General features: G+C 39.6%; 1 protein-coding gene across 1 annotated transcript in view; it reads left to right on the forward strand.

The window, feature by feature from the left end:
* Positions 1-3074: 3074 nt before the first annotated feature.
* The window catches only part of LOC124789320 (chitobiosyldiphosphodolichol beta-mannosyltransferase), an 86428-nt gene continuing 66995 nt past the window's right edge, over positions 3075-22507 (forward strand). The window contains exon 1 of the mRNA XM_047256635.1: positions 3075-3423. Within this exon, the coding sequence (XP_047112591.1) occupies positions 3222-3423 (202 nt within the window). The 5' untranslated portion in view covers positions 3075-3221. The remainder of the gene's footprint in view (positions 3424-22507) is intronic.

The following is a 22507-nucleotide window of genomic DNA, read 5'->3' on the forward strand; positions in this document are numbered from 1 at the left end:
ATATTGTTATATTGATGGCTCTGGCTTATGTGGAGTAGGCGATGCTTCACGAGCTCAGGAGAATGAAAAGAGATTTCTATCATGCACGGTACTCTCCTTGTGCATGGTACTTTTCTAAAAGCAATACACTTGGCTCATGAAATATAATGTGACAGCTCTTTCTTTTCGTTATCAATCACTACTCTGAGCCCACAAGTAATTTTTAATTGTGCAGTAAGGATTGCTTTTATCTGTCGTTCTAAATAGATCTATTTTAGTAATTTTTTCGTCTCTTTTGGCAATTTATATTCAAGTTTAGTCCCTGGTCAGAAAATGATGTTTTGAGTTTTGGTTCATACAACTCCCTGCCACCACAGTCTAACGTAACAGTCGCGACACTCATTGCTGTAAAGGCCCGTCCACACGTTACGATCTGTCTGCGCAAATGTCTGCGCACATCACATCTGCGCAGACATATCGTTGCGTGTGGACAGAAGATTTGCACCAACCTGAGGTGTGTGCAAACCTGGAAGTTGGAGTTGGAGGTTTGAGCGAAACCTCTCAAATCTGTGGGTTCAAACCACATCTGCGCAGACAAGTTGGAGCGTGTGGACAGGAGATCGCCGCAAATCTGGCGCGAAACAGCTATTTGCTCAGTCTAGTGTTTGCGTGGACAGGGCATTAAATTGTCTGATACTCGTCAGTGTTCTCAAGAGTTTGTAAGTGAATTCATTGAAATATGTAGAAACCACCCATGTTTGTGGAAGATTAAAAGTAAAGAATATAGTGACCGAGACAAAAAGACTGCAGCATACAATGCTCTAATTGAGTTATCCAAAGTTCAGAAATCTAGATCTGGTGTAGGAGTAGATAAAGTATACCAGCCAACGTTATGGTATTTTGATCTGCTTGGCTTTCTTAGTGATCAAGAAACGCCAGGACCAAGCAGGAGTACAATTGAAGATGAAATTGGAGTGTCAATGTTACCGCCAGCCGTTCATGAGGAGAAATTGCCCTTCTCATACAAGTATTTTTTTCTCATAATATGAAGGGTTACAAGCTTTAAGAGATAATTATAAGTTTCGACATCCATCCGCAAATAATTTCGCCAGTCGTTGGGTTCGTCCTGCAACTCTCTCAGTAAATTTACGTGAGAAAACTGCTTTCCCTTTAGCAGCCACTGTCTACACCATTTTGCCCGCTTTCTCTGTTTCCTGCGCTTGGTCTGAATGTTTTTTGCAACACAAGTTGCGAACACAGACCACAACAGAACTTCCTCCATTTCTATATTTCAAAATAACTGAATTAAATGTTTGACGTTTGCGGGGAGCGTAGTCGCTTGCCATTGATATTTCTTTTCTACACCGACAGATGGCGGGCGAGTAGTAGATTGGGGTTTGTGTCGTGTGAACACACCACATTTGCAGCGATCTTTTGCATGTACAGACATCTGCACCGATGTCTGCGCAGACAGATCGTTGCGTGTGGACCGGGCTTAAAAGTTGTTACCGTTTGACAGCTGGAGGGACACTAGCGCTCCAAACGGAGAGTAAGATGAACGTCAGACGCGTCGTAAGCATAATGTTTGTTTTGCATTCATTTCCTACGTAATTTACGAAACATATGAGTTATTTTCTTGCCTACAAGGGTTTGTGTAGTATCAAAAGGCATATATGTTTCTTAAATGATTCTAAAATTAGCACAAATATGGACTAAAACCATGAACCGAGTTGCAAGCTCCAACACATTCGTGAAAAAACACTTGTGACGTTGGATAGAAATGCAACTTACCACGTTGATATCAAAAGAATATAAACACACAGATTCACACGTAAGAAGCACAGACATGTACCTCTACATGCGAAAGCGAACGACAGCTCATTTATCGTTCTGTAGGCCTACTGTGTTTGGCATTGTCGCCTGTTGCCATAAGTATGACCTTCATCTTTATATTATTCTAAGTGGGACAAGCAACTGCCAAATAATGGGAGAAATATGTTGAAAACTTTATAATGAGCTGATTACATTACATTTCACGCAAAACCAAATATATGAATAATTTTCAAACAATCTGTCAGTGAACAAGGTGCTAACAAAATGTCATCACATGAAGGGAGAAAAGGAAATTAAGTGACTAACAACAGAAGTGAATGAAATACAGACTTCAACATTCGTTTGTCCTTGTTCACTTGATCCTTCTGATACATTTTCTGTCACTGTCTGTAGACACTTTCCTTTTACTGTAATAGTTTTGCTCGAAGTCTATCGATTTGCACATTCTGACACTTAACACGCACTGTGCAACAGTAATTACTAATTTATTATCAGCAATTCCATATTTAGGAACAGATTTAGTTCAATGAGTATCTAACCACTTCATCGTCAAAGAAGGTGTGCGTTGACGATCCACACGAATCTGGCACTGATACATGGAGAGTTGAACTGGCTGCTTCTGTGTCATAGGACTGTTTTACAGCTTTAGATGGATTGTCGAAACTCTGTGGCAGTTTCCTCTTCATCGTCAGTTTAGGTGGCTTATTTGGGATGTCAAACAGTGTGGGTACTGCATTCCACGCGAGTTTATTATTATCTGTATTCATTGCCTGGTTTTGTTCGAAATGTAGCGAACGAAACCTAATATTAGTATACAGGTAAACTGGGTGCTTTTTCGTCTGCTATTAACTAGCCATTTGCTGCTCCTAAAACGAAACATTCATCATTAATACACATGTAGTTTGCAAATGAATCCTGACGATACAGTTCAGTAACATGATGGTACCGGTATATACCGCTCAGGATCCTTAGGATACCTAAAAAGAGACAGCTGTGGTGTGTTCTTCCTGTTGTTGCTGCAATTTATTGTGCTACAAACGCTCCCGCTTGTAAAAACCATTGTAGAAATCAAAATAAACAACCACTATTCGCTTTACGATCGCACCGAACTCACAGTTTAACTTACTGGCCGCTTGGGGTGCTGCTGGCGCGGTAGGCAAAAAAATCGGGCCGAAGTGTCGTGACCGTTATGTTAGACTGTGCTGTCACTGTATTTACGAGTAGTGGCGCCACTTTAGCTGTGCGTATGACTATCGTAACTTCGAAGTTCTCTGGTGGCATCAAAGTTGTTTACGTTGACAGGACGCTGATGTGCTCGTGGACTGTGGTGACGCGTGTTGATAGACAGAACTCTAGCAGAAAAGAACAATTTATTTTGCTGTAGGGCATGTCGTAGCAGAAGTTCTAAAATGGTGCGGAAAAATGTTGCGGTTGTAGTTTTGGGCGATATTGGAAGAAGCCCAAGGATGCAGTATCATGCGCTGTCGTTTGCCAAAGAAGGATTTGAAGTTGATCTTATTGGTTATGATGGTTCAGAACCGATCAAGGAGTTGGTAGAGAATTCACATGTTAATTTTCACTACATGAGACCTTGCCCGGAGTTCCTCAGGCGTACGTATATAGTGCATTTCATTGGCTGCATGTCGTGTCTTCCAGCTGTTAATGTCTTTTTCTATGTACAAAGCCTATATTGATTCGTTGAATTTAAAGCACTTTAAAGGAAGATCGTAATTAAGCGATTAATCTAACGAATAAACCAGAAAAATATTTTACATTGTAAGCTACAGGCCAATGAAGACGTCGCATTCTCTACGAATTTTTCGCAACGCTACTGCACTTTAGATTAGATTTACTTTTCGTTCCAGTAGATCCATAATGAGAAGATCCTGCAGGGTGCAGAACATGTAAGAAAAACAATCATACATGATGAATATTTACAAAGAAAAACGAATATGCTAATATACCTTCAACAGATCCCAAATTAAACGATGTCATGGATGTGGAATAAGGCATAAAAGTCTTAAGCGTACTTTTATGTAAAAACTGATAAAAAACTTGATAGAAACATTTAAATCTTCAGTAAACTGAAGGACATTCGGTAATTCTTAGGCTAGTTTAGCCATCATCAAACAGAGAAATAATTTTACAACACAAGTAACTTATACACATCAGATGGTTCTGCTAAGAAATAAATCCGAGATTCAAACTGACCTTTAATAATACTTAAATTTTTCATATCTGCTGGCAAGTTATTGAAAATGTATGCTCCTAAACAGTGCACTCTCTGTGGTCCGAAGTAAGTGACATTAGATTTTTGTGGAACTTGGGCTTATTTCCCGTATTGATTCCATGGGGTGAGCTGTTTGGTTTTTAATGACAAATTTCACCATGGAAAAATTATATTGGTAATCAGCAGCTAGTATCTCTAGTATCCTAAACAAGCTTCTGCAGGCTGGTCTTGAGTTTACACCACAAATAATTTGTACTACATGCTTTTGGACCCAAGGATCTGTAGCATGGCTTGATGAATTATCGTAAAAAATATAGGCCCTACCTGTGTGACATTATGGAATGAAAGTTTGCGCAGTGTGCTGGTTCTTTTATACCTCATATGTATGTAAGAATTCACGTTGCAAGTAGAAATTTGAGTGACTTGTGGACCACACCTTGCTTTTTTTCAGTATGGCGTGGACGTAAACATTATACGTCACTACTGGTCAATTTCTTACGACAATCAGATTTTCTGTTTTTGCGTTTGTTGGCCACACCGACTCACAACCAAATTGTCATCTTCCAACCTAACATAGACCTCGGGCTGCGCTACAGATCAGGCTGTCACCATAACCAAGATTTCTGGGGGGAGAGGGGGGGATGGTGGTCCAATACGTCACTTTAGCCTGGATTTGTTTAGGCACTTCAGCAATTCTGTGACATGCTCCTGCAAGTTGAACTTATTATCAAGCTTTAATCCCAAGCTTGTTAACACTGTCTAATTTATCTGTTTGTAGTTATATTTTAGGCAAATAGTCTACAGGTGGGGAACCTCTTGTAAGTTCTAGAATGCTTATGGCCTAGTGTGTTTTTTATAAGTTTAGTGATAAAAATTAGCCAGTAACCATTTATTAATGTCCATGAAAATTTCATTAACCAATCTTTCAAATGTTTTACTTGATTTGGTATTTATTGCAATGTTTGTGTAATCTGGAAACGAAATAATCTTGGCATCTGCAGATGTTACTGGTGAAAGGTCATTGATGTACATAAGAGAAAGTAAGGACCTTAAGATGGAACCTTGTGGGATGCCACATGTAATTAGTCCCCATTTGGATGAACTGGATAGCATAATACTCGTCTCTTTCCTGTTAACACCCTTTATTTCCTATCAAGGATATAGTATTTGAATCATTTTGCAGCACTTTCTGTTATGCCCTACTATTGTAATTTACTTAAAAAGGATTGTATGATCTACGCAGTCCATTTACAGATCACAAAATACATCGGTAGCCTGTAATTTTTTGTCGAATGAATTAAGTACATTCTTGCAGTATATAGGTATTCTTCTCGATATCTGAACTTCTTAGGAATCCAAACAGTGACTTTGACAATGCCTTGTATTGTTTGTTGTCATATGGGTAAGATGCCTGATTGTGTTAAGTTTTCTAAAATTTTTGGAAATGCTGGCAAAAGTGAGCTTTAGAGATTTATGGAAATTTGATTGTATTTCTTTGTTTCCTTTCTTAAACAAAAGTTTACCTTCAGCTTATTTCAGCCACTAGGAAATGTTCCATTGATAAATAACTTAAATATGTTACTAATCTCGGATGCACACTCTCAAATTAACTTCATTGATATTTTATCATAACTAATTGAATATTTTGATTTTATGATGCACATTAGTTCTGTTGGTGTAGAGTGTGTCGTATTTGTATTATTTAAGTTGTTTTTAAACTCTTATGTGAAACATTTTGTGGCAGCGTCTACTGAATCTTGCACACATGTTACCATTGTATCATTTACTTTTAATGCTATTTGCTCTTCTTCATGTCTGGTTCTAACATTCTCCTCCTTCAGTATATTCCATATTGTCTTTATTTTGTTATCTGATACGATCATTTTCTCATAATGCAATTGCTTTGATGTCTTTATTACTGTCGAGAGTTTTACAATATGTGTTGTGATGAGCTATAGAATCATCATCAAATCTGATTCAGATTAAGATACAGTTTCCTTTTTGTTTTACGTGATACCTTTATTCCTTGAGTAATTCATGATTCTTTGCAGACTTTGGTCTAATCTGGGTTAGTTTTAGGGGAAAACAATATTAAAGCAAGTGAGGACTTAATTAATAACAATGTTGTGTTTTTTATTCATGCCGTGAACACTGCATACATCACTCTAGTTCATGTCTTTGAGGAGTGTCTTAAAATAATCGACTTTGGCTGACAAGTACATCGTAGTTGATTCTGAAAATAGGTAAGTGATACTGCTGTACTATCCACTTTCAAAATTTTTGTTATGCTTACAAATGGAAAAACTAGTAGAAGCCGACCTCGGGGAAGATCAGTTTGGATTCCGTAGAAATACTGGAACACGTGAGGCAATACTGACCTTACGACTTATCTTAGAAGAAAGATTAAGGAAAGGCAAACCTACGTTTCTAGCATTTGTAGACTTAGAGAAAGCTTTTGACAATGTTGACTGGAATACTCTCTTTCAAATTCTAAAGGTGGCAGGGGTAAAATACAGGGAGCGAAAGGCTATTTACAACTTGTACAGAAACCAGATGGCAGTTATAAGAGTCGAGGGGCATGAAAGGGAAGCAGTGGTTGGGAAGGAAGTGAGACAGGGTTGTAGCCTCTCCCCGATGTTATTCAATCTCTATATTGAGCAAGCAGTAAAGGAAACAAAAGAAAAATTTGGAGTAGGTATTAAAATCCATGGAGAAGAAATAAAAACTTTGAGGTTCGCCGATGACATTGTAATTCTGGCAGAGACAGCAAAGGACTTGGAAGAGCAGTTGAATGGAATGGATGGTGTCTTGAAGGGAGGATATAAGATGAACATCAACAAAAGCAAAACGAGGATAATGGAATGTAGTCGACTTAAGTCGGGTGATGCTTAGGGTATTAGATTAGGAAATGAGACACTTAAAGTAGTAAAGGAGTTTTGCTATTTGGGGAGCAAAATAACTGATGATGGACGAAGTAGAGAGGATATAAAATGTAGACTGGCAATGGCAAGGAAAGCGTTTCTGAAGAAGAGAAATTTGTTAACATCGAGTATAGATTTAAGTGTCAGGAAGTTATTTCTGAAAGTATTTGTATGGAGTGTAGCCATGTATGGAAGTGAAACATGGACGATAAATAGTTTGGACAAGAAGAGAATAGAAGCTTTCGAAATGTGGTGCTACAGAAGAATGCTGAAGATTAGATGGGTAGATCACATAACTAATGAGGAAGTATTGAATAGGATTGGGGAGAAGAGAAGTTTGTGGCACAACTTGACCAGAAGAAGGGATCGGTTGGTAGGACATGTTCTGAGGCATCAAGGGATCACCAATTTAGTATTGGAGGGCAGCGTGGAGGGTAAAAATCATAGGGGGAGACCAAGAGATGAATACACTAAGCAGACTCAGAAGGATGTAGGTTGCAGTAGGTACTGGGAGATGAAGAAGCTTGCACAGGATGGAGTAGCATGGAGAGCTGCATCAAACCAGTCTCAGGACTGAAGACCACAACAACAACAACAAGGAAATTCTTATCAGTAAAGGGAAACACTGTCGAGTGGCTGCCACTGCATATCACAAACAGTGGATTCTTTCTTTTCTAAGCAATCGTGGTTCGTAGTTATTTTATTTTTATGTTCTGAACACAGCTGAAATCACATCCACATCAGAGGTAGCCCTATGCTGCAAGTATCATAAACCCCAAGGTAATCGTACATAATGCTTTTGTAGTCATTGCTCAGACAGGAGAACAAGCATCTGTGGTTGATTGTGAAATCCAAAGTGCAGCACAATTTTCATACACACATAACGTTTCCAGAGGGTAAGTTATATAAAGTGAAGCATATAATTTTAGAAGAAACTAAGGCTTTAACTCTGAATCTTTGAATTTCTTGTCTGTCACCCACAGACACTAAACCATGTAGGTCCTAATAGTATTGTACAGCTGTATTGTGAAAAGGATTGATTGTTACTTGCCAAATAAAGGAGATGTTGATTAACAGAGAGGCACAACAAAAAGACTGCTATACATTTGAACTTTCGGCTGGAAGGCCTTCTGAGGTACACACAAATTCACACAAGCACAACTTGCACACACATGACCACTGTGTGTGGCCACTGAGGCTGGACTGTGCACAGCAGCTGTGTTGGGAGAAGCAATATGTAAGTGGAGGGGGTAAGGAGGAGGCTGGTGTGAGGAGGGGGAGGGATAGCAGGTTAGGAGTGGGGGGAGATTTAGTGCTGCTTGTGGGCGGTGACATGTTGCCCTCCTGCCCTTCTGCTATCAACGCCACCATTCCACCCCCCCCCCCCCCCCCCCAACGGCCTTCTCCTTAACTCCATCACCCACAGATTGCTTTAACCACCAAGCGCAGTTTCTGTGTGCTGTCCGGTCTCAGCAGGCAGACACAATGATCTTGTGTATTTGCAGATTGTGCTTGTGTAGCTTGTGTGAGTTTTCTGTGTTCAAAGAAGGCCTTTTGGCTGAAAGCTCAAATGTATAGCAGTCTTTCTGTTGTGCCTATCTGTGACTGGACTTGCATTTGGGAGGACGATGGTTCAAACCCCCGTCTTTCCATCCTGATTTATGTTTTCTGTGATTTCCCTAAATCGCTTCAGGCAAATGCTGGGATGGTTCCTTTGAAAGGGCGCAGCTGACTTCCTTCCCCATCCTTCCCTAATCTGATCGGACCAATGACCTTGCTGTTTGGTCCTCTTTCCCAGATCAGCAAACCAACCTGTCTGTGATTCAACGTGTCTTCTATATGGTGAGCAGCAATTTATCATTTTCATTGTACTGTCATGCCATACTGGATTTTCCATGGTCTAAAAGTATTTTATGTGTAGGTACTGAAACAAAGAACAAGAAAAAGTCTGTTTTTCACCTAAATATTAATAACTTGCAAACAGTGTACAATAAAAAGTGACATTCCAAAAGATACAATTGGAAAAAAGTCCTAAGCATTATTAGAGCAAGTTGGCGCAGTTGTTAGCACACTGGGCTCACATTTGGGAGGATGACGGCTCAAACCGGCATCCAGCCATCTTGATTTAGGTTTTCTGTGATTTCCCTAAATCACTTCAGGCAAATGTTGGGATGGCTCCTTTGAAAGGGCATGGCCGATTTCCTTCCCTAAACTGAGCTTGTGCTCTGTCTCTAATGACCTTGTTGTCAATGGGACATTAAACACCAGTATCCTCCACCTCCTCTTCAGCTGAGTGTTTGTACAATAACAGTTTTAAAGCATTTGTTCTTACAAACCATTCTATTCCAAGTTCTACTTTTCACATTCCAGTAGCTGTTTGAAAAACATGTAATGTTGATCGTAAATAGGCCTAGGTGTGTATGGCACAGTGTCAACCCTTGTTTTATAATACATATAACTGAAGTAATATAGGCAGGATTAATTCAGCTTTCAGTAGGAAGCAGGCAACAACTCCTTAATATATCGGTAGAAACAGCAGAAATTCTGTTAATTTTACCGTTTCAGTTTTAGATTTAGTAAACGCAAATATTTCATAATTGTTTAATAGATTTGGTTTATTAATACAGTTTCTAACAGGTGCTTCACTTTGTGGAAATGTTGAACCTTTTAATACCCTCTGGCTACTTTGACACTGACCTCATCAAAATGATGGACGTGAGCCACTCACTGAAATACAATATGTGTAACATATGCACCAGTACAAGGCCTATAGTTTTCTGCAGTTTGTTAACAGCATGATATGACACTGATAGACAGTGACGTCATTAATAGAGTCCTGCATGACCGAGTAAGCGAGCACAAAATACAAGATGGGGCAAGCACACCCTAACTGGACTAGTTCTAGTGACTGAGCATAGAAGCCATGACCGAATACATAGCACGTAACTTCAAAGGCATTACACGATTACACGTATCATTCATTATCTGTGTACGACTGCAGCCAGTACGGGCTTCTCATTTGTGATGTCTCTCTCGCTCTGTAATCATGCAGTGCGAGGAAGCCAGTGCTGTAAGACGTGAGATTGAAACCAATGTTTACACATTGAAGAAATGGGAAGGTCTAAAAAGCCAAGTATGGAGCATATTTTTGTTGGTTGTAGACGAAAACAGTGCGTCTACTGGGTACGTATCGTGCATAAACTGCTCCACATTATTGTGTTTCCAATCGGGAACCACTCATTTAAAGAAATACAGTTGCATGAAACCTCACAAAGATACAGCTCCTTCAGGAACACCGGCAGTAGTAAAAAATAGTATTACAGCAAAGTGTGTTGCAATGTGTGCTAAAGATATGAGACCTTTTAATGCTGTTTGCGGTGAATGTTTCAGAGAACTAGGCCAAGAATTAATACGTCAAGGTGCGCATTATGGAGAAGTTAACGTGGCAGATGTCATGCCACATCCCTCTACTATAAGCAGACATGTCAAAGAACAAGCTGATGCAATACGAAACAGCATAATGCCTTCTGTTATTGCGGAAGTTATTAATAAAACATGTGCTGCGACAATTGATATGTGGACTGATCCGCATAATCAGGTGCACTATTTGATGCTTACAACACATTACATTAACACAGATTGGTCTCTTGTGATCAGTGTTTTATTTACAACAAAATTCCCGGACGTTAGGAAGACAGGAGTAAATATTATAAAAGAAAGTGCTCTATGAATTTAGCTGTGTTACGTACCCGTTCTTGGAAACGTTACTTTTGTATTAAGAGAGAGAGACAGAGATAAATACATTTTGTGTGTGTGTGTGTGTGTGTGTGTGTGTGTGTGTGTGTGTGTGTGTGTGTGTGTGTGTGTTAGAGAGAGAGAGAGAGAGGCGTTGGATTTGTACAGCACAGTAAAGCGAGCCGGGGCGAGGGGAGGTGAGACGTCAGCGGTGACTGGTCACGCTCGGTTATCTGCGTGTCCGGAATCTGGACAACAGACAGGGGGCGAGTACGTGACTGAGCCGAGTCGTGTGGGGCCGGACACGAGCGGCTCAGTCCCCCCGTCAACAGGCGAGCCGTGACCGGTCAAACATGGAGCGTTGCAGCACTCTAGTCATTAACATATGTGAGATAAGAGGATAAAAAACAATCAGTGGCTGACATCAAAAATTATTTGAAATCATTGGTAAAATAAAATTTGATAAACTAATGGGACTTCCCAGTTTTAGACCAGGAGTGTTCTTTTGATTAATGCCTCTAAACTAATTAAAAACTTGAACAATGGAAAATCCAGGATGGAATGTAACAATATTATGAGAAAGAACGTTGCTACTAACGATATAGCGGAGATACTGAGTGCATATATGCACAACTGGATCAAAGGTGATGACATGCTATCCACATTCCTCCAGAACCTCAACTTCTCCCCTATTTGCTTCACTGGTCCTACTCAACCCAACAAGCCACCTTCTTAGATGTTGACCTCCACCTCAAAAAAACATTTGCAGTGTTTTGTTCTATTTCTGTTTGTGGACAGAAACCTAATGTTTGGTGCTGGTATGTTCACTGGACCTGAAAAAAAGATTGTCATTACATACGCATTTGCATTGCCAACTCTCAGTCAACCTGTCACTTTTAACCTGCCCTAAGCACTGGGCAACATTACAGATTAGTTTGTCACCACAAACTTTGTTTACGAGAATGATCTTTTGTCATAACACATCGATTATCTTCACCTACTCACAACTGAACTGTCACCTGCCAGTCTAAACTAGAGCTCTGGTCTACACTACAGTTCAATCTGTCAAAATGGCTCTGAGCACTATGCGACTTAACTTCGGACGTCATCAGTCGATCAGTCTGTCACCACTCCCTCATAAAAATATGTAGGTGTAATGAACAACACAATAGAACATTGTTCCCTTCATTGGATTGCCATCTCAACTAGACTTACATAGGACTAGTAAACAAAGTAGTGAAAACCATCACCCACAAGAACAAAACATGTGAGCGACGTCTGCAACTAAAATTTTCAGACAGATACCATCCACATAACATATGATGTCACTCTTCAAAGTAAATACCGATGGCTCATGCTGTTCACTTGACCCAGTATTCTTATGGCATCACATTTGTGGGCATCGTCATCAGATAACCAGACACTCACTTTTCAACAAAACAAGGCCTGGAGTTATGCTTCAGATCAGTACATTATCACAGTTGAGATCTTGTAGTACAGTCCATTGGGTTTACCAACTCCCAACATGCCTGCCACCTTAGAAACTAAGCTAGACACTGGGCTATTCTACAGATGAGTTTGTCTGCACAGCCTGCATTCCAGAGCAAAATAAATTTGTGATCTTTCTGTTCCTGCTCTTTTTACGGATGTGTGACATAACATGCCACATCATTTACAGTGGGTAAAGGGCAGCATCTGATATTGCTAGGTTCCACCTATTTCCACTTTGTTAGTGAAACTTATACTTTTTCCACCTCTGTGAAAGTCTGAACAGTGGCATATCCAGGATGGAATAATGGCAGTATTATGAAAAAGGATAAATATCTACTTGCCATACAGTGGAAGTGATGAATTGCAGACAGGCACAACAAAAAGAATGCTAAACTGGCCAAAATGCCTTCTGGGAGATTCCATGGAGACTCTTGTACGTTTTGAAATCAGTGGTTAATTATGTTGACTTTTTTATCAATCTATAAACATATATCATCATCATCATCATGCATTGTGTTATTCAGGCAAAGATCTTGAATTATTATTTAAGCAATGAAGAGCATTGAAATTAAAGAACAAGAAAGTAATTTATATTGTGACTCATGTTACAAATTTGGGACATCCTATTGCTAATGTACAATTTAGGTCAAAAGTGTCTTCAAACTATTAGGAGTATGGATCTGGTTTTTATCACAGAAAATGCAACACAGTTACAGATTTCTAAAAATATTTATACCATGTAAAATATTGTAATATATTGAAAAAAAGTGTGTGACTCAATGTTATGTGACTCATGTTACTTGCTACTTATTGTTGGAAAAAGTTTTTACTGCGAGCAGAGAAATAAAAATATGACATTATTTACCAAATAAGATAAACTTAGCATTAACATTTCACTTTTTAAACACTATGAAAAATTATAAGAGCATGACTTCTGGGAAAATAAACTGTAAATTCAATTAAAATTCAAAGAATTGAGAATATCCTTTTGCATTGACAACGTCAGGGGGATTCAATTTCTTTATAATTTTGTCCTTTGTGTACAGTATTTCATCACATTTTGCAGGCCATTTCCAGTAGTGACCAGCATGCTCCTTTGTACTGATTAGATAAGACTTTCCAAAAATTGCACGTACCTCTCCAGCATAGAATTTACCATCATACTCTGCTTTGTACCAGTTTCCAATTTTTACACTTTCTGTAGTCTCTTCAGTATGATGATCAGCAACAGGGAAATTCTATGGAGACAGCATATATTTTTGTAGTGCTCCTTTCTCATAGTGAAAACAGTGAATGCTTTTTATGATTGGTACTGATGGTGCTAAAGAAAATATTTGAGCCAGATTGAGTTTCACATTGATTCCTTCAATTTCATCAGTAGACACATGAAAAAAACCTGCATAGTTGTGGTACTTGCAGGTGCCTGAGCAAAAGTTGATGCATCACCTACTATGAATTTTTGCCTTTTTACTGCATTCCACACTTGCCATTTCACAACTGCACCAATGCCATCTACAGCTCCTTTACTGTGGGATGTAGCAAAAAAAGTTGCAATAGATTCCTACATTGTGGCACGATTGAAGTTGAGGTACAGCAGCAGTAATATATTTATTTTTGAATTGTGAGGCAGATCCATGTGACCCGATTGAAATTACCTTCACGTTTTCAGGTATAGTTGACAGTACCTTGCTAATGGACACGATCACAGTAACCTTGGAATGGGTTAAACAACAACAATTAGGTGATGAGAACATGAATGCCACAATGACACAATGAAAATACTAACTTGTGCTTGTGCCCAGGGTGCACTTTGCACCTCATATTGATAAACACAAGTGTAATTTTCAGCAAAGTCAATATGCAGCAATACAAACTGCTCAGTATCTTGGCTTGGAACCATTTCATTTTGCTGACAATAAGATGCAGACTGAGCTCTCTCTCTGTAGCATTGAAGAAGAAACTTAGGAATTATGGAAATTATGTATTTCACTGTACACTATGTGATCAGAAGTATCTGGACACCCACAAAAACATACGTTTTTCATATTAGGTGCATTGTGCTGCCACCTACTGTCAGATACTTCATATCAGTGACCTCAGTAGCCATTAGACACCGTGAGAGAGCAGAATTTGGGTGTTGTGCGGAAGTCACGGACTTCGAAAGTGATCAGGTGATTGAGTGTCACTTGTGTCAAATGTCTGTACACGAGATTTCCACACTCCTAAATATCCCTAGGTCCACTGTTTCCAATGTGATAGTGAAGTGGAAACTTGAAGGGACATGTACAGCACAAAAGCGTACGTGTCAACCTTGTCTGTTGACTAACAGAGACCACCGACAGTTGAAGTGGGATGTAATGTGTAATAGGCAGACATCTATCCAGATCATCACACAGGAATTCCAAACTGCATCAGGATCCACTGCAAATATTATGACAGTTAGGCAGGAGGTGAGAAAACTTGGATTTCATGGTCGAGCGGCTGCTCATAAACCACATATCATGCCGATAAATGCCAAACAACGCCTTGCCTGGTGTAAGGAGCATCAACATTGTAAAACTGAAAAGTTGAAGAACGTTGTGTGGAGTGACGAATTGTGGTACACAATGTCGTGATCCAATGACAGGTTGTGTGTATGGCAAATGCCCTGTGATTGTCATCTGGCAGCGGGTGTAGTGCCAACAGTAAAATTCAGAGGCGATGGGGTTATAGTGTGATTGTGTTTTTCATGGAGGGAGCTTGCACTCCTTGTTGTTTTGTGTGACACTATCAAAGCACAGTCCTACATTGATGTTTTAAGCACCTTGTTGCTTCCCACTGTTGAAGTGCAATTCATGGTTGACGATCTTCTTGAGTTCCTGTTCATAATGCCCGGCCTGTGGCGGAATGGTTGCATGACAATAATATCCCTGTAATGGACTGGCCTGCACAGAGTCCTGACCTGAATCCTATAGAACACCTCTGGGATGTTTTGGAATGACAACTTTGTGCCAGGCCTCACTAACCAACATTGACACCTTTCCTCAGCACAGCACTACATGAAGAATGGGCTACCATTCCCCAAGAAACCTTCCAGTACCTGACTGAACATATGCCTGTGGGAGTGGAAGCCGTCATCAAGGGTAAGGGTGGGCCAACACCATATTGAATTCAGCATTACTGGTGGAGGGTGCCATGAACTTGTAAGTCATTTTCAGCCAGGTGTCCGGATACTTTTGACCACATAGTGTATCAGCTGTAGAGCCTTTTCTTTAATTTTAATAATTTTAGAACCTTTTCTTCCATCTTCCAAACATACCATGATAAATTCACAATTTCCAGAGTGTCGATTTTAATGGGCTTTGTTGAAACCTCTACCATTCTGACATGTGTTTCATTCATTCTACCAACAAAACTCACTGGGTGGCTGGCATATGATAATTGATACAAATGTGTTGCTGTAAGTTGGAATATTACCATGTTTCTTATGAAGGCTGCTGATAACATTTATGAAATTTTCACATTATTTACGCAGACATGTTATGAGGCAGCTTGCTGCTTAACTGAACGTGTGGTGGCTGTATTTCTGCAAACTTAGATTTCCCAATTTGAACTTCAGGGTGTTCCTGTTTGAATGCCTCATATGTTCCCATGATGGACATGACTAAGTGATGAATATGAACTGTCTTCTTCTCATTATTATCTCTAACCTCTATTATGTCCTTCCTGCATGGTGACTGGCAACTAACGTCATCACGACAGTAGAAACCAGTTACCAGTTGTCTAGTTTCACAACTAAGGTCTCTATTTTGTGGACTGCTGCCATGACTGCATGTTTCTAACTTTCCATCTGATGAATTTCCACATAAGTCACTGAACAGCTTACGAACAACTACGACTTTATGCCATGGTGAAGATGGCAAGGAATGATTTGCTCGAGCTGTTGCTTTACCATGAGCACTATGTGACTTATTCGGTGACAAACCAGCCTTACAAGGCTTCTTCTAATAACAGATGTTGATTACATTGACTCAACTGTAGGAACTTTTTTGTGCATCTGTTGACTTTTACTATTGTCTTCCAGATGCAGCTTCTTAAATTCTTCGTATTTTCCTTCACTCTTTAACTTTTCCCTTCTCCTTTTCTGTTGTCTTTCTTGTGCTGTTGAAGGCATCTCGTTTTTTTTAACCTTAAAAAAAATATAACTGTGACTCAGATTATGTGACTCACATTAAAAATTTAATTTTCTGTTTTTACAATATTGGATGAAACTAGGAAATTTTTAATAGTGATATTAGTTACACATTCACACAAAGAAGTAAATTACTTAACAAGATGAAGTGAGCTGTTATATTAAAGTTCATGCTGTTGTATTATATTATTTATCCTAATCTATAATTTACATACTTCGATTTTATACTGTTTATGCAGTACATTGGGTTATGTAACTTTAATGTAAATGCTAATTATTACCTGCCAATTAGTTGAAACGAAGGTCCAAAATCTCCAATAATTCACACTCTCATCACATGAAAAACGTATGGCCTTACAAAATTGCCTACAAATTGTGGAGGAAAAGCAATAATTGGCAACAAACCATTGTTGCCATACAATAAAAATTCAGCCTTTCCAAACAATATATAAAATGTACCAAATTTTAAACTTTTAAATGTCATAAGTGTGTCCTACTTTACGTGGAATATCCTTTCTTCTGAATTAGGTAGTAAACACACACACACACACACACACACACACACACACACACGCAAATGCAACTCGCATCATCATGACGACCCTCTCTCAGTAATTTTGTGTGCGTGTATGTGGGTGTGGGTGGGTGGGTGCGTGTGTGTGTGTGTGTGCTTTGTCTAATTCAGAAGAAGGCTTTTTGGCTGAAAGCTTACTGGTTTAGCAGTCTCTTTGAGACACTGAGAACCATTATGCCCTAAATCATATCATCAGCAAGTCGACATTTAAGTGAGTTTCAGAGAAACCGGTGAGACAGATTTTCACGAATGTTCATATATGTTATGTGATCTCACTGCACAGATAAACATGATTCACCATAAAATCAACAGATGTCAGAAACATCACTAAATACTATAAATACTACAGTCTCCCAGTTGCTGATGATGTGCTTTAGGCCCTTACATTTCTGATCACCACAGTTACACTTTTTCATTTACATTTGATGAGACTACTTTGTTTCATTAACAGAAAGTGCTGTAACTAGTGCCATAACCATGATGGTTGTGAGGTTCATTATGCAATTTACAATGTCTTTCAAGGAGATTTTGTGTCCTCCCTGCACTCAATCTGGACTTTTGTGTTTTTATGTATAAATATAAAAAAAATGCTTCTAAACGAAAATGGGGAATCTGTACCATTTCAGAAATATTGTGACTATGGTATAACATATTCATTCATTCGTGCATCATGTTACAAAAAGTCCATCATGAAGGAGAACCTTTAGGGATGTGGAACAAGTCAAGTTAATGTGTGCAAGAGCAGTTCCTGTAGGCTACTTCTGTAAAGTGAAAATTATTTTTACATCTAGTGTTGTGATTGTAAATTTTATGGTTCATCCTAAATTCACTCTTATTATTAAGCATAAATGCCATTATACAGTAAGTGAAGCTCCCAGATGAGATTTCAGCAAGATATTTTGTTTCCAACCTAACACACATTCTTACACCACACTTATATTGAATAAAAACTTTCTGATCTTAAATTTATTGTCTCAAGCATTATGTCATAGGTGAGTATTCAGTAGAAGTATCCTAGCAAACCTGCCTGCAGGCCAGCACAATGAAAAGATTTCTAAGTGCTAAGCAGGTGTGACTGTGTTTATTGGTTAACTTATCCACATGCTGGTGCCATCTCAGCTTATTATCCATCTAAATCTCAAGGAAATTTGCACATGGAGTCTCATCAAGTGTATGCGATTTGATTTCTATTACTGGTACCCGTTGGCACAGGCACTGACTCTATGGGGCCTGAGGGGCTCCAAACCCCCTCAAAAATTTGTTTTTTTGGGGGGGGGGGGGTTACAGAGCCCTCCCTCCCCCACCCCAATAATTTAAGAAAATTATTAGGTATATTATGCTTCGTAAAATCACAAAATTATGTTGAAATTTTTTATTTTCTTTGTTTGACGATAGCTACCTTTTAAAATACATTCAGTAATGAGTTAAAACAAATAATTATTATGGTAGTAAGCAGGTTAACTGAAAACGAGTGGTGTGAATCATGATAGTGGTATAGTGTTGCAGGCACACTTTGAATTTGTCCTGGTGCGTGAACTTTCAGGTAAAGTCTGGCACTGGTGGGCCAGCACTGCAGCCGCTGTGGCATCAAAAGGACTGTAGCAGAAGTGCCTGGAACTGTCCGCCTCACATTGCCTTGGCGCGTTGAGACATTATGACGCCACGACTATATAAAGCCCACTCTGCTGTCGCAGTCATTCAGTGTGGATAGTTTCATTCAGTGTTTAGTGTTCCGACTTTAGTGTCTATTGGACTATTTTATATGACTATATTTTATTCATTTCCTGTAATCTCTTAGTGTATTGTGAATTAAGTTTTCAATGGATAAATTTGTTACCAAAAAGGTGCGCTTGGAAGTTGATGAATCTGCAAGTCAACCTTCAACAATTATTGTCATCAGTTGCATCGTTGGCGTCAGGCGAGAACCGTTCACAGCCAAAACCTGGACAATCCGATAGGGAAAGATCATTTCAGAAGTATTGGTTGATAAAATACAGGGTGAGTCACCTAACATTACTGCTGGATATATTTCGTAAACCACGTCAAATACTTTCAAACCGATTCCACAGACCGAATGTGAGGAGAGGGGCTAGTGTAATTGTTTAATACATACCATACAAAAATGCACGGAAGTATGTTTTTTAACAAAAACCTGCGTTTTTTTAAATGGAACCACGTTAGTTTTGTTAGCACATCTGAACATATAAACAAATACGTAATCAGTGCCGTTTGTTGCATTGTAAAATGTTAATTACATCCGGAGATATTGTAACCTAAAGTTGACGCTTGAAACCTCCGACGTTCAGTTGCGTGTTGTAACAAACATGGGCCACGGTCGGCGAGCAGCATCTGCAGGGACATGTTTACGATGACGACCGTGTTTACGAGTGTGGCTGTAGTGCACTGTTGTGGTTTGGTCTAGCTGTCGCAGTGTCCGCATGTAGCGCTTGCTGCTATTGTTATTCTGCATTCGTCTCCGCATGCAGACCGACTGTAGTACACCGTGTTACCAGACGTCTGTGATAGTGTAGTGTTGTAGGAACTGTGACCATGGTGTATTTGAACTCTGAAAAGGCGGAGTTGATACTCATCTATGGCGAGTGTCGATTAAATGCAGCTGAAGCCTGCAGGGTGTATGCAGAACGGTACCCGGACAGAGAGCATCCAACGTGCCGCACATTGCAAAACATCTACCGCCAACTGTATGCAACAGGTATGGTCGTAGCACGCAAACGGGTCCGTAACAGGCCCGTCACAGGAGAAGCGGGTGCAGTTGGTGTGTTAGCTGCTGTTGCCATGAACCCACACGAGTACACGGGACATTGTGAGAGCCGGTGGACTGAGTCAAAGTAGTGTCATGTGCATACTGCATTGTCACCGCTTTCACCCGTTTCATGTGTCGCTACATCGGCAATTACATGGTAATGACTTTAATCATCGAGTGCAATTCTGTCAATGGGGATTAACAGAGAATGCGTTGCAGTTCTACCTGTTTACCAATGAAGCGGGTTTCACAAACCACGGGGCAGTGAATCTACGGAACATGCATTACTGGTCCGTGGACAATCCTCGCTGGCTCAGACAGGTAGAGCGACAGCGACCGTGGACTGTAAATGTATGGTGCGGAATCATTGGCGACCACCTCATTGGTCCTCACTTCATTGCAGGGGCCCAAACAGCTGCAACATACATCGCGTATCTACAGAATGATCTGCCAACATTGCTCGAAAATGTCCCACTAGAAACGCGTCAAGTTATGTGATATCAGCATGGTGGTGCACCTGCACATTCCGCAATTAGCACTAGGCTGAGCCTTGACAGGATGTTCGACGGCGTTTCATAGGACGTGGAGGACACATAAATTGGCCAGCCCGTTCTCCTGATCTCACACCTCTGGACGCCTTTCTGTGGGATACGTTAAAGGAGAATGTGTACCGTGATGTGCCTAAAACCCCGGAGGATATGAAACAACATATTGTGGCAGCCTGAGGTGACATTACACCAGATGTACTGCGACGTATACGACATTCATTACGCCAGAGATTGCAGTTGTGTGCAGCAAATGATGGCCACCACATTGTACATCTATTGGCCTGACATGTCGGGACACACACTATTCCACTCCGTAATTGAAAACGGAAACCAAGTGTGTACGTGTACCTCACTCCTCATGGTAATGTACATGTGCGTCAGTGAAAAAGACCAATAAAAAGGTGTTAGCATGTGGACGTAATGTGCTGTTCCAGTCTCTTCTGTACCTAAGGTCCATCACTGTTCCCTTTGGATCCCTACGTAATTCGGTGCTCTCCGATACACACGATCGAACAGCGGAGGAGTGGTGGTACTCAAGCGTCAACTTTAGGTTGCAATATCTCCGGATGTAATTAACATTTTACAATGCAACAAACGGCACTGATTACGTATTTGTTTATATGTTCATATGTGCTAACAAAACTAACGGGGTTCCATTTAAAAAAAAACGTAGGTTTGTGTTAAAAAACATACTTCCGTGCATTTTTTTATGGTTTGTATTAACCAATTACACTAGCCCCTCTCCTCACTTTCGGTCTGTGGAATCGATTTGTCAGTATTTGATGTGGTTTACGAAATATATCCAGCGGTAATGTTAGGTGACTCACCCTGTATACATGGCTAGAATATGAACCATCTACCGAAAAAGTTTTTTGCAAAACCTGCGAAGAGGCAAATGCTAAAAATCTATTACAATTAAAAAAAAAGTAGATGCATTTACTTCTGTAGGGTTTTCTAACTGGAAAAAGGCTTTGGAAAAATTATGTCTTCATGAAAATATGTTTACGCATAAAGAAGGTGTTCTGAAACTAAATTCTATCACTAACCAAAGTGTGGCCTCCCAATTAATGAACAGTTAGATAATGATATGAAGAAAGGCCATTTAGCTCTTGAGATAATTTTTACTGCCATGCAATTTCTATGCTGACAAGGACTAGCAATTAGAGGGCACGAAGATGTAAACTCAAATCTTTTTCAGTTTTGGAACTCCAAAAGAATGACATACCTGAGTTTAAAGATTGTTAGGGTGTTTGGGCTATAAGTGGATGTCCTACAATATTTAAAATGAGATCATTGATCTACTAGGAAAGTCTGTGTTGAGAAAGGTATTGGCTTCAATCAAGAAGAGTGAACATTTTTCTATTATGGTTGACAAAACGAGTGATTCTTCGATTTATGAACAAGTGTCATTTTGTATTCGTACTGACGATGATTCTTTAATCATCAGCGAAGACTTTATTGGCTTATAGAAGATCCCCAACACTGAATCACAAACTCTGTTTAGTATTTTAAAAGACTTTTTGCTCATCATGATTTGTCAATGGATGACTTGGACAGTGCTATGATGGTGCCTTGACTATGAGAGGTAAGTTCAAAGAACTAAAACGTTAGTTTTGGCTATACAACCAAAAGCACATTATGTGCAGTGCACTGCTCACAGTTTAGACTTGGCAGTTGTAGACAGTCTCCGCCATCTTACGCCTATGAGGAATATTATGGCTTTAGCCAAGGACTTAATAAATACCATAAAGGAATCCAACAAAATGGTGGGACTTTTCAGAAGCATATGCTGTGAGAGCGCCAACGACCAAGCTGGCCGACGAACCCTTTGCCCGACTTGATGGACTATGCGAGCTCCTAGTATCTTGAGAATATTGAAAAACTTGGAAGAACTCTTCTAGAGTTTTTTGAAACATTTTCTGCAGATGACAAAACAGAGGCACGTTACAAATCTGTGGGCTACCTTTAGTCAATGTTACAATTCAAGACTTATTTCTTTTTACGTCTTTATTGCCATGCAATGAACCCAGTAGAGGATGTCAATGAAAAAATTCAATGCCCTCATCTAAGTGTTACTGATCTGGAAAAAATATGTGAGGGCTTGATTGGTATGTTGAATGGAAGGCGTGATAGTTTTTAACACTTTTGGGAATTGTGTTTAAAATAAAAACCTTCACAAGTTGATGATCCTTTGCTTCCTCTGAATCAAAGTATACCAAAGAAGTACGAAAACAATGAAGCCACCTCACCACACACTTTCA

Source organism: Schistocerca piceifrons, chromosome 3 (assembly GCF_021461385.2).
Source record: "Schistocerca piceifrons isolate TAMUIC-IGC-003096 chromosome 3, iqSchPice1.1, whole genome shotgun sequence".
NCBI classification, from domain to species: Eukaryota; Metazoa; Arthropoda; class Insecta; order Orthoptera; family Acrididae; genus Schistocerca; species Schistocerca piceifrons.